This window comes from Chelonoidis abingdonii, chromosome 17 (genome assembly GCF_003597395.2).
Source record: "Chelonoidis abingdonii isolate Lonesome George chromosome 17, CheloAbing_2.0, whole genome shotgun sequence".
In the NCBI taxonomy this organism is placed as follows: Eukaryota; Metazoa; Chordata; order Testudines; family Testudinidae; genus Chelonoidis; species Chelonoidis abingdonii.
Window position 1 is genome coordinate 26,912,307 of NC_133785.1, and position 12,664 is coordinate 26,924,970.

Sequence of the window (12,664 nt, forward strand, 5' to 3'; positions counted from 1 at the left end):
TGAAAGGTCACAGAGCTACACCAGAGTTTGGAATCATCCAAAATTCATCAGATACTCTTTTTTAATAGTGTAGGAAGCAGAATAAGCCTAGAGACTTCATGTAATTTGATTTCTCTGCCTCCTCTTAGTTCTGGGTTGGACTGCTTCCCACTTTTAAGTCAGTGGCAATTCAAGATAACCAGTGCTGAAGTTTGTCTCAAATTGTAAACAGGTATTTAGGAAAAATGCTCCCGAAAGACCAGTATCTTTACAAACGACAGAATATTTATTACCAATACCTTTAAAAAAAGATTACATTTGCTAGATCACCAATAAATATCATTTACACCGGGGAGAAAACTACATAGGCTTTTTTTTTGTTTCATTTTCTTGTTTTTGTGGGTTTTTTTGTTTTTGTGTTTACATAGAAGTAACCACATCAAACTAAGAAAGGAACACAGCTTGAAATATTGACAGTATTTCTCTGGTTAACACCCCTGACTTTTACACAAGTGGAATCCCAATTATGAGTTACTGAATAAATATATTGAGAAGGTTTAAAAGTTAACTTGTAGTATTGTGTAAGCAAAAAAGACAAGTTACAGGGAAATTTAAGCTATCAGAAAAAAAATAAAGCACTGCAGCGCATTTAAACTTGAAAATTTTTATAGAAAATTCCATTGCCTTTTTACCAGCATTGATCCATCTGAGTGGACTTATAAAATGATCCCATAGTAACAAACAGTCCTTTTCTCAAGAAGAGTTATTTTTCTGTTGATATTGTCATTTTCCAATATGATTCTATTAAAACTTCATATTTGTATGAAGAGTTTCTAAAGAAACAAAGACTTCCTAGCACAGAACTATTAAGGGATCACACACACAAAGACATTTTGCAAATTAATATGAAAAATGTACTTTAGAGAGTTATTCACCAGAAACATGATACATCTGTCAGATTCAGTTTATGACCTACACTCAAAAGAGATTACATAAGAAAACATGACTTTGTGATTAAATTATGAAGATTTATGAATTACATTTAAAATGTAGACTGAAAAGAAATACATATTCAGACAGTGGAACCCAGAATTAGTTTTAAATCTTAAAGACATGCATACTATGGTTATAATTTCCTTAGTGTAAATCTAGAGTAAAATAATTGATTTAAACTGGCATTGCTTTGGATTTACACCAAGGTAACTAAGGTCAGAAACTGGTCCTTCTTTTGCTGCAGTAACTTTTGGTCTATGTTACTATAGGAAGAGTTACGACTATGTAATATCAACTTTAATGTTCAATTTAATGTTAATTATGATCAAGACAAAGCTACTTCAATACAATAAAATGAAAGGTTAATATATGATGTTAAAGTATTGGCTAGGAACAAAAATCTGTATGCTTATTTTTGAAGATTATAGCTGTTCTTGAAGGTTATCTCAGGTTTATCTTGTATACTCATCTGATCCAAAATGAAAAAATATCTTAAGCAATTGATTTAACATAGGAACCATCATAACTGTTGTTTAAATACAGCTGCCTTGACTTACGAACCAAGTCCTAAACAGTTCTCCCAATGTGTACCCTTGCAAAACTGTACAATCAATTTGTAACCAATTTACTGAGAACAACTTTGAACTCTCAGTTTTAAAGGAAAAAATTCCAAACAATATTTTTTATGATAGTGTTATCTGTAGCATTTTATAGGAGAGGAAAAATTAATATCTACATCATATGTTAACTTTAAAAAATTCTATAAAACACTAAATATATAATAAAAATATGCATATAAGGACATATGTAAACTGCTTTGGTAACATCATATTACAGATGTTTTCAGTGCATTGCAGAGTTTCCAAGGAAACTTCAAACAAAGCTATACTTGCTTTGAGGAAGTACTGTATAATGCCATTCCTAAAGAAGCATAAAACATTTTTTCCAGTAGTAAGATGTACTTGAACAACAATATTACTTAGTACTGGGTGTCTTCAAAACAACTAGCTAAATGTTGCTTATATTATAAACAGGAAGTCCTTTATGTAATTTTTGTCATAAACTTGATCTAGCTGTGAGGGATATCATTATTGTGCTGATGGCTGACAATGTACACGCATTTGAAGTAGAAGTACCAGATCCTCTCGCATATGCATCTGAGAAAAGGAGAGAGAAAAGAAACAGTAAGGAGAGCAGGATTCAGCCCGCAGCCATTATATCCTGTCATGATGAGTCTAAAATGCATTTGACAGCAAAATGGGTAACAAATCACAAACAAGGAGGTGGTGACCTCCGAAGGTCCACAGTTCAAAGTAAGTTTGGCTACAGACCCAAGAGTTCGCATGTTCCTGCAAAGTTTAGCCAAACCGTACATTTGCAGATTGGGCTAGGAATCTTACTGCAACAGCCTTCTGATGGGGTATCATCAGTACAGGCACAGGGTTGGCCAAACTCCCACACAAATCAATTCACTTTACCCAAGCATATTGAATATCCAAGATTCGTAAATCTTCCAGTTCCAGTCTGAGGAACACAGGGGGAAGATGGGATAGAATTTCTCTTTCTTGGACCTAACCAGCCTCTTCTCCCCTTCTAGATTCTGTTTATTTAGTGGGACCTACTACTTTCATTAGCCATTCTGCATTATGGATTGTACTTGAATTCCTCCAGTCATTTGTATTCAAGGTACATGCAAAATTCTGTGACTTTAGGGAATGCATCTCTTTAGAATACAACAAAGTTCAAGTTACCAAACACCATACTAACATGGCATGATGGACCAGATCCTTATGTAGCTAGCTGATTTATACCAGCTTGGAATCTGTGATTCCATTTTAGATCAGAGAAAAATAGCATGTGTGTTACTGGCTTTTGATCTCATGATTTTCTGTGACTGATGCTTAGATTCCTGACATGTCTGTATAAACAAGGTACATACATACATAGATAAGATCAGAATCGTAGCCTATTACCTTTTACACTGCTGTAACTCTACTGACTGCAGTGGAGTTACTCTGTAAATTAGGGCAAAATCAGGCCCTTAGAATGGATTAGCATGAGTAGAGCATCCAGAACTCTGAGAAATATTAAAGATTCCCAGTAAAACCACCAATCTGGATTTAAATCCACATCTAGTCAAACACTGCAAGCAAAAGTGACCCAGTCTTAAAAATTCCCTTCAGAACATCCATAAACACCCTCTCCTCTGACAAATTTATGCCAGGGTCAGGCTTGAAGAACCTGCAAAAACAGCCAGCCTAGCAACACCTCCCTAAACTTTCAGCTCTGTGTCTTGCTCTATCAGCTCTGATCCTGCTTGGAGAATTTCAGCTATCTCAGGTGGATTGCGGCTTTCCCCCTGACTTTCCCATGGTACGTGTCAAATCCTGCCATCCTATTTCAGTGGGAGTTTTGACTGCGTTATGATGGCAGGATTTGGCCCATGGCCACAAACTCCCTCACCCACCTGATTAAATCAGTTTGCCAGCTGTAGCATCACTCACAGAAATCACTTGGGAAGGTGGAACACAGGCATTTTTTAAGACCAGTGCATTGTAATAGCTATTTTCCAGGACTGGCGCTAGGGTTTCTCGCGCCCTAGGCGCACGGCCATTTCGCCGCCCCCCGCACTGATCCCGCGGCTCCAGTGGAGCTGCCGCAGTCATTCCTGTGGAGGGTCCGTTGGCCTGTGGCTCTGTTGGAGCTGCCGCAGGCATGCCTGCGGGCGGTCCACCGGAGCCGCGCGACGAGCCGACCGTCTGCAGGCATGACTGCGGCAGCTACACCGGAGCCGCGGACCAGCGGACCCTCCGCAGGCATGCCTGCGGCAGGTCAACCGGAGCCGGCTGCTGCCCCCCCAGCAAAATGCCACCCCCTTAATAATCCTGCCACCCTAGGTGATTGCCTAGGCTGCTTAAATGGTAGCGCTGGCCCTGCTCTTTTCTCTGTTTAGAAGGAAAATATTAGCTTCTACATGGAGATAAAGCCTCATTTCCCTAAATAAGTATATATGCACACAACACAGAGTGAAGTACTGATATAAGGCGACAGTATAAATTAATACGTTTTTGCACTTCATACTAGACACTTTCTGATCACAGATTGCAGTGAAACAACAGACTCAATATATTGGTATCAAAGAGACTATCAAAACCTGTAATAACAAATGAAAAAAACCCTGAGTGTGTCAGTCTAGAAACGCTCGTAAAATATAACCCTTTTTACTATGCCGTTGCATATAGTTTATTCTTGAGTAAGGGCCAAACCAAAACCTTGGGTTTGAATGCCTATGAATTCTGGGAAAGTTCAGGTTTGAATAAGAGCACTACAGCTCAGTCTAGTCTCTGGTTTATTGTTTCTCAGCGTACCTCGCTGCGTACATGCGGAATTGGGCAAATTTGAAGCCTGCTTTCATTGTGATTGAACACCCCAGTTTGCTTGCACAAAACGTTTCTTTGTGGCTGCAGCTGATATTCTGCATATGCAAAGTGGGCCACAGTGCCTCCAAAAGCTCAATTTCAGTGTGCAAAAAATGGGATGCCATCCGAAAATGTTGGCCCTTGATCTATTACGAATCCATGCTCCATGGTCTGGAAACACAAGCACAATGACAACATTCTTACTTGATATCTTTGGAATTCGGATTTGTTCACTGCTGCTGCCATCGCCTCCATCACTAAATGGCTTTATTTCTATGATGTAATCTTCATCGAAAGGCAAAGAAAGCTCGACAGATGTTTTATTAGTTTCGATTACAGATGTGCTACTCTGTCTGTTCCATCTGTATAAAACCTGCAAAATATGGGATGGGAGGGGGAGAGAAAAGAGAACTGATCATCTCCATAACAACCTGAAGATTTACTATTGATCTTTTCCTTCCCAGAGAACAGAATTGTCTCTATCATCATCAGAAGCCCAGCAGATTTCACAGATGTATTGATCTGAACCTGATGGGTGCTTTAGAAAGCCACATTTGTGAATTCTTCACTTTGTGCTGATGTGAAGCCACTGGGCACTGAAGGCTAATTATGGAGGGAGCTTGCGGAACGCGGATCTTGTTGGAATTCTGATGTGCAGCCCTGTCATAAAGCCACATGACACTCAGCAGAGGTCCTTGTAACCAGCAGAGCACCTCTGCCTCTCAGCTTGATTAAACTTCATTTTCCCATCAGCTGGAGCAATTTCAGTAGCTCTCCAGCACAGCCAGCTTTAGCAAGGCGGCTGTGCTGCAAAAGGGCAATCTAATTTATGGGTCAGCCATCAGAAATCGGTCTGAACAGGTGCTGCTGCTGGGCTCTTTATTCACTAGGTTGTTGGGAGTAGCAAGGAAGAGCACTTCTACTGGAAAATAAAAAACAAAAGTGATTCTGCTATGGCTTGTGATCAGATGAGCCTGGCATAAATTATCCTTCCATTCAAAGAGCTAAGCAGGCACATATAAATTTTATTCAAAATCACTGAGTTCCTCAGCAAATACTTCCCTCCCCCTCTAAAGTAGCATTAGATCACCTTAATTTATACTTGTTAAATGCAAGGAGCTGAATATGATTTTCCTTAAATTAGCAAGATCCCTAAGCCTCCTTTTTCAATTCTGCGCACCAGAGACACCCAGTTCAGTATCACCTTAGTCCTTACTAAGGATCAAACTAAAATAAATCCTTTGGCTTATTTAGAGATGTCATAACATCTTCTTATAGTGCTTCAGAAAACTGGACTGGTGTATTTGATGTAGTGTCACAAGCAGCTTCACAGAATAAATTGCTTCTTTGATTTACCTTCTTTCTCTTCCTAAGATCTGGAAATTCAACTGATTAGAATATAAACCCTGCCACAGAATAGCATATTTCCAGAAAAAAAGAAGTGGTTTTGCTCTCTGCATATAAGTGCAATAATGTGGCTGTACAACTGTAACACAAAAGAAAAAGAGGAGCTACAAAAAAGACACACTACTAGATGAGACGGCTTTGGAAAGATTAGGAGGGCCTCTCTTCCACCGTTTCGGGCTGACTTTTGGTTGAATTTTGAACTAAAAAATGTGACCTGAAGCTTGGCCAAAACTGCTGAGATTTGCCTGTGTTTGAATGGAAACAAGTTTTGACCATACAAAAACGTAGTCTAGATTTGGTCTAATATCAGCACAGACATGCATGAAACTTGAATGTAAACGAATCTGGCTTGAGTTTCATGTTCCTAACAAAATCGGAAACTTCGTAAAATTTTCCGTGGTTTCAGGTTCCATTGCAAAAGGTTTGCAGAGCTTGAAACTCAGTGTAACTTGCTGGCAAAATTGCCATCTCTGCTTTTCTAAGGCCAAAGTAAGGTCTTGGAATAGTTCTAGAACTGAATTCTACCCAAGATTTTTCTCCTTATAATTGATACTCTACCAAGATTGCTACTAACTGGAACTTCACGCCCTCCTTCCTTTTGCTTTATGAACAAAGCTGAACCATCAAGCAAGGACTTTAACTTGTCTGCTGCAATTAGTGGGCATATTTCAGCCACTGGTGGGTCCCAGGAAGCAAGTCTGTTAAGGGGAGGGGAGGTGCAAGCTGCCCACAACCTTTGATTGGCTGAACGTGTTGGCTCTGGCCAGTACAGCCCAGAAAATTCACCACTTCTGTCAGAGGAGCTCCAACTTGGCTAGAGTTTAAATCTCTTTCTTCCTGGAACAGATAGAAATCTCTAGAGATGAAGGACCTGGGGCTAGCCCAAAGTGCCCTCTCTCTCCCCATGGGGCTGACCTCAGCCTGCCTCCCATCTCTGTGTGGGGCTGGCATCAGCCGCTGGCCCAATCCTCCACCCCCTCTGCATAGGGCCAGGCCCCGAGCCGCCAACCCATGCTGCTCACCCCCTGAGCCTGTGCTGTTGACCCCCCCTTGAGGCCCTCACCCCCCTCCTGGCTCACATGGGGTCAGCCTGAGCTGCCTGCCCACTCAGGCCCAGCCTGCACTGCTCACCTGCCTTAGCCCTTGCCATTCACCTGAGCTACTCCCACCCTCCCCGCCCGTGTGGGGCTGGCCTGACTGGAGCCGCTCACCCAACACATCTTCCCAGGATGCTCCTCTGTGCCTCACACCTCACTTTTTTGGCAAAACTGAGTATTTGTCTCCTTTGCTCATGCCAACTGATGATCAGGACAGGGCTTAAAAAAGGGACTGTTCCAGCCAAACTGGGCCCTATGTTCACCCTACTCTTGAGTTCTGATTTTATTGCAAACTCTAAACTCAGTTTTGTGGATTCATGGACAGGTTCACTTTAACCCAGTGTGAAAATCCCAGGGGAGTAGAATCTGATGAGTTCATCACAGGCCTACTGTCAAGAGGCAGTTAATACAGATACATAACCAGTCCTATGTGCCCATGCTAAGAAGTTACCCACTTTGTATCCTTTCACTTCTGATTCATTATCCAGTGCTTTAACTTGATCCCAGTTCAGTATAATCTTGGAGTCAGACGAATTCCATATGATGTTTCCAGGTGGTTGACTCGGTGCTATATTAAAATATACAAAGTATTATATGGTTAAGTAGCAATGTTTTCTAGCTTAATCCATCTAAATACTTATATGGCTTCCATCAGTATAGTAGCTGAACATCTACAGAATCCTACGGCTCTGGTAAGTTAATGAGCTGTTGCACTGAGGTCTGTGTTCCAGGTCAGAGCAGGTCTTAGGCCTGGTCTACACTGGGATCTAAGTTATGCAACTTCAGCTACGTGAATAACTTAGCTGAAGTCGACATACTTAGATCGACTTACCATGGTGTCTTCACTATGGTGAGTCGACTGCTGCCGCTCCCCTGTCGACTCTGCCTTGCGCCTCTCGCTGAACTGGAGTACAGGAGTTGACGGGAGAGCGCTTGGGGATTGATTTATCGTGTCTAGACGATGCAATAAATCGATCCCCGCTGGATTGACCGCTGCCTGCCGATCTGGCTGGTAGTGAAGACATACCCTTACACAACGCAGTGGTATAAACGAAAAGGGACTCTGTTGCTTACTTGAGGTGAGTCTGACCAGAAGAGATAGCCCCTCTTAATGATGATATGAATGTTTAACTTTCCTGCACAGTAAAGATTTCAGAAGTGTTTAAAAAAACCCAACCCACCACAATAACCCCACAAAGCTCTTGCAGGAAGAACATAGCTACAGAAGAAAAAACAACACCTCACAGTATCTTCAAATTAGAGAGAGACCTGGAAAATACCAACAAGGAAAGTGCTTGTTGGGATCCCAATGTTAGACCATGATCTATCACAATGAATACTCACGTGGCTTTTTGGTAGTGACATTGACTGTAGCACTGGAGGGTCCTGTCCCTGCGGTGTTGTATGCCTTGACAGCTAATTGATATAATGCATTGCCCTTCAGATTAGTGATTTTTGTAGATGTTCGATTACCAATAGTCCTGATTTTTCTAGCATTTTCTTCCTTATCTTCATGTCTCCAACATCTAACCTGAAAAAACAGAATATGTACATTTACCCACTTAACTCAGTGATATTGAGCCTATCTGTGTCTTAATTCCCCATAGATATGGTACAGCAGTAAGTGAAATCCTGAGATTAATCATGGATAACATGGAAATGGATAACATGAAAATATGGATAACATGCCCTTAACTACTGTCAAATGGAAAAGGGCCATTCACCATCCTGGAAGTGAGAACTGTATTAATGTTCCAGCTCCACTCTGTAAATTTTGCCATTCTCTCCATCTTAGAGAAGTCCACAACTGGAAATGTTCATAAATCTAGAGGTCAGTGCTTCTGACCTTCAGTGGACTCTGAGATGGATAGATTTATAGATCTCAATTTTCCACTGAACAGCATTTACTGGGGCTTACTGTGGTCTCCACAAGGCCCTAGAGAAGGCAGATTTCCCCTGTCCTCCCCCAGCAGACTGCCACCCATTTTCACCATGGATTACATATATTTTCCTTTGTACCTTAAAAAGAGACATCCCAGTGTATAAAGGGAAAAAACAGTGAGCAAACACTGCTTTACATCATCATCAGCCAGTAGATGCATGTGTAAAAAGCAGTGTTTAGGTGTCCTTCAATTATATATTGCTATGATCTTCTCATTGAACAGTATTAAGTCTGTTCCAGCCTGATATCACATTTTATTCTCATACCTCATAACCTTGTATCCTTCCTTTACTCTGATTCTCACGCGGAGAGGTCCAATAAACTTCAATGTCCGAAGCAGAAAGGCTCTTGGCAAAGACGCTGGTTGGAGCTCTGGTGGGTTCTATATATAATTTTGGGGGGGAAAAAAGGTCTCAGTGTAGGTTCTAGGCTTAACTTCGCTACAAACTTCAAGATTTATTCCTCTCACTAGAACAGAGTGGAGTTAGGCAGCCAAAAAGAATGTTTCAAATTCAAAATGGTGACCCATCAGGTCAAGGCAGGAATTCTTTATGCCAATGTGTAATAAATAAGCAGATGTCATTGGGGGCACTTAAAGCAGGACACTATGTATTGGTATTAGGACAAGAGAAACATTTTCTAATCAGTGGACATTAATTTCTGTTAAATCTCACTTGAATTTCTTTCAAGATTACATATTACGTTCCCATTAATATCAAAAGATTTCACTGTGATTAATATTATTTTAATGACTATCAAAAGAATTAGTTGTGACTCACCATTTATAATAAATCAGAGCAAGGATTAGATATCAACGGATGTGTCCATGTGGGATACTAAACCCTTTCAAAAACAATTAGCTGCATGCCTCATGCATCGGATTTCAAGACAATGCAAAGGAAGGAAGTGCAGTGCGCAGCCTACTGTACCTTCGTCTGCAGAATATACCACTGTCACGGGGCTAAAAGAACCTTCCCCTTTATTGTTGTACACGCCCACTTTAACTTCATAGGGCGTGAATGGCGGCAGGCTCTCATTTCGAAACACGTATCTGGAGGCATCAGAAGAAGCTACTACAGTCTGCATCCAGCTCACTGTGCCCAAGGGTCGGAAAGCCACCACGTAACCAAAGCCACCTCCGTTCTGTAATTCTTCAGGGACTGTCTATAAGGAGGGCAGATCATACACAGAATAATCAGTAGTGTCAGGTATTGCCTGGATTTATTTCTCCTTCTTGCAGGTTTTCCATTCTCAGTTTGGTCCCTTTAAGAAACCCCCTCATAAATGGCACACTCAGAACAGGAAACAATGGTAATTCTACAGTAGGAGCAGCTAATAATTAGGCCAGAGCATCTAATTGCCAAATATCTGCAAGGCAGCTCCTCAGATTCATATAGAAATTTCTGTATAAAACATTCTGAGCCACATCGTAACTGCAGACACAACTGTCTATCCCTCTCAGGGCTGGCTACAGCCCTGTGATGGCACCTATCTCTGTAGCATACTCCAAGTAAATTAAATCCACAGAACAACTCCCATTTGTTTTCAGTGAGTTTCTCATCTGCATCTCTAAGCTAACATGTGGTTCCATTGTTTATATAAACTGACATCAACCATGTGTATTTACTATTCAGATCTCTGACTTTATAACCATCAAAGGCATTAGCTTGTGTGCTCCTCTGGCTACTCTGTGTGCAGTTTCCAAATTCCTGGTCACGGTAAGAAGCTTGTTTTCAGGCAAAGAGCATAATGTGAAGTATACTAATGGCTGTAAGATAGCAGTGAATGGCATGTCATAAAAGTGATGGAGAATGGCAGGCAAATGATGTATCACATCTAGATGAAGAGATTTGTCCCCTTCAGGTCACTTTTGTACATGCTACAATTGCCTAGCTTCATATTTTTAACCTTAGGAAAGGAACATAAGCAGTAAAAGCCCCAAGTCAGCAAAGGCATCCCTATACTCAACTATGTACTTTAGTCTCACTAAAGTCAATGGAACTTAAGTGTGTGCTTTTTCTGAGTATCAGAGAAAAAAAAAAGTTACTTTAAATGAGTGTTATATGGATTTTTAAAAAAAGAAAAGAAAATGACTCTGTGTTGATCATTTTAGAGGAGCCCAAACTAAGATACTTGCAAAGCATGATTCAAAGTCATGGATGATGTTTTTGACATCTCTTTAATGCTTTAAAAAAAAGTATATTGAGGGTCTTTAAGGGATTCAGTGAAACTAATTAGTCCAAAGGAGGATAAAGTTCAACACATTGAGCCATGTAGTAAGGATAAAAACACATTTGCAAATTTTTAATAATCTTAAAAAATACCTCTGGTGACTCACAGCTGCCAGGGTGCTCAAAAGAAGCACTGAGTGTGGGCAGTATCAAATCTAGTGACGTTAATGGCTAGTTTAACTCACTTCATAGTACCACAATATGAAAATAAGAGCAGTCAAAACAACAAATGTTTCTTCCTCAATTGCCATCAAGATTTTTTCATCTGTGTTTTCTTCTTCTCTAGGCTTTGTGATAGACTGAAATCAGCTGGTACTGCAAGTTCTATATGAGCCATCTTCAGATCATTTACAACGAAAATAGCCTGGCACTAATCACCCACAATTCACCAAACAAATGAGCACCTCTCAGGATTTGGCTTCTTGAAACTTATTTTGTACACTAAGGTTAATCCTCTGTGCAGTGGCTGGCCTGAGTAATCAGATCAGATGATGGGCAGGTATGTAGAGGACCAAGAATGGAGGAATCCTGCCCCCCGTCTCCAGGCCATGGAGCTGCTTCCTGGGCTACCCCCTAGCTCAGCCCATCCATGTTCTGCGATTGTCCGTGCTGATGTGCACGGATCATCGTGGAGCTAAGCTCACAGCCACACAGTAGTGCACACCTCCTGCACCGCATACCCACAGCCAGCTCCACCAGCCTTGAACAACAAATATGCATTAGTTCCATTGCTTGGAGAGCTTCCATGAGCATGGAAGAACAGGCTGGGTTTTAGTCCAATTGAATCAAAGGCAGGAACCTTTTAAATAAAAGTGGTCTTGTGCTCACATACACAGGTGTAAGTCAGCAGTATCTCCACTGGAGAATGGAAATACAATGGGATAGAATCGGCGTGAGCAGATCAGCAACACTCATGTGCTGCACACTACATATGAACGGCTATACTGGGTCAGACCTAAGGTCTATCTAGCTCAGTATCCTGTCTTCTAACACTGGCCAGTGCCCGGTGTCCAGTGCCCCAGAGGGCATGAACAGAACAGATAATCATCAAGTGATCCACCCCCTGTCACTTATTCCCAGCTCTTGGCAAATAGAGGCTAGGGACACCATCCATGCCCATGCTGGCTAATAGCCATTGATGGACCTATCCTCCATGAATTTATCTAGTTCTTTTTCGAACCCTGTTATGGTCTTGGCCTTCACAACATCCTCTGGCAAGGAGTTCCACAGGTTGACAGTGTGTTGTGTGAAGAAATATTTCCTTTTATTTGTTTTAAACCTGCTGCCTATTAATTTCATTTGGTTACCTTAGTTCTTGTGTTATGAAAAGTAGTAAACAACACTTTCTTATCTACTTTCTCTACACCAGTCATGATTTTATAGACCGTAATCAAATCTCCCCTTAGTCGTCTCTTTTCCAAGCTGAAAAGTCCCAGTTTTATTAATATCTCCTCATATGGAAGCCGTTCCATACCCCAATAATTTTTGTTGCCCTTTTCTGAACCTTTTCCAATTCCAATATATACTTTTTGAGATGGGGTGACCACATCTTCACACAGGATTCAAGATGTGGGTGTACCATGGATTTATACAGTG

At 41.1% G+C, this 12,664-nt stretch overlaps 1 protein-coding gene across 3 annotated transcripts in view; it reads right to left on the bottom strand.

Moving 5' to 3' along the window:
* Window positions 1-244: 244 nt before the first annotated feature.
* Window positions 245-12,664, bottom strand: part of CNTN4 (contactin 4) — a 359,621-nt gene continuing 347,201 nt past the window's right edge. For all 3 annotated transcript variants that reach the window (XM_032784171.2, XM_032784172.2, XM_032784170.2), the window contains exons 18-23: window positions 9,767-10,001; window positions 9,104-9,219; window positions 8,240-8,426; window positions 7,351-7,463; window positions 4,596-4,764; window positions 245-2,129 (exon numbers count right to left, since the gene is read on the bottom strand). In XM_032784171.2, the coding sequence (XP_032640062.1) occupies window positions 2,029-2,129; window positions 4,596-4,764; window positions 7,351-7,463; window positions 8,240-8,426; window positions 9,104-9,219; window positions 9,767-10,001 (921 nt within the window). In that variant the 3' untranslated portion in view covers window positions 245-2,028. The remainder of the gene's footprint in view (window positions 2,130-4,595; window positions 4,765-7,350; window positions 7,464-8,239; window positions 8,427-9,103; window positions 9,220-9,766; window positions 10,002-12,664) is intronic.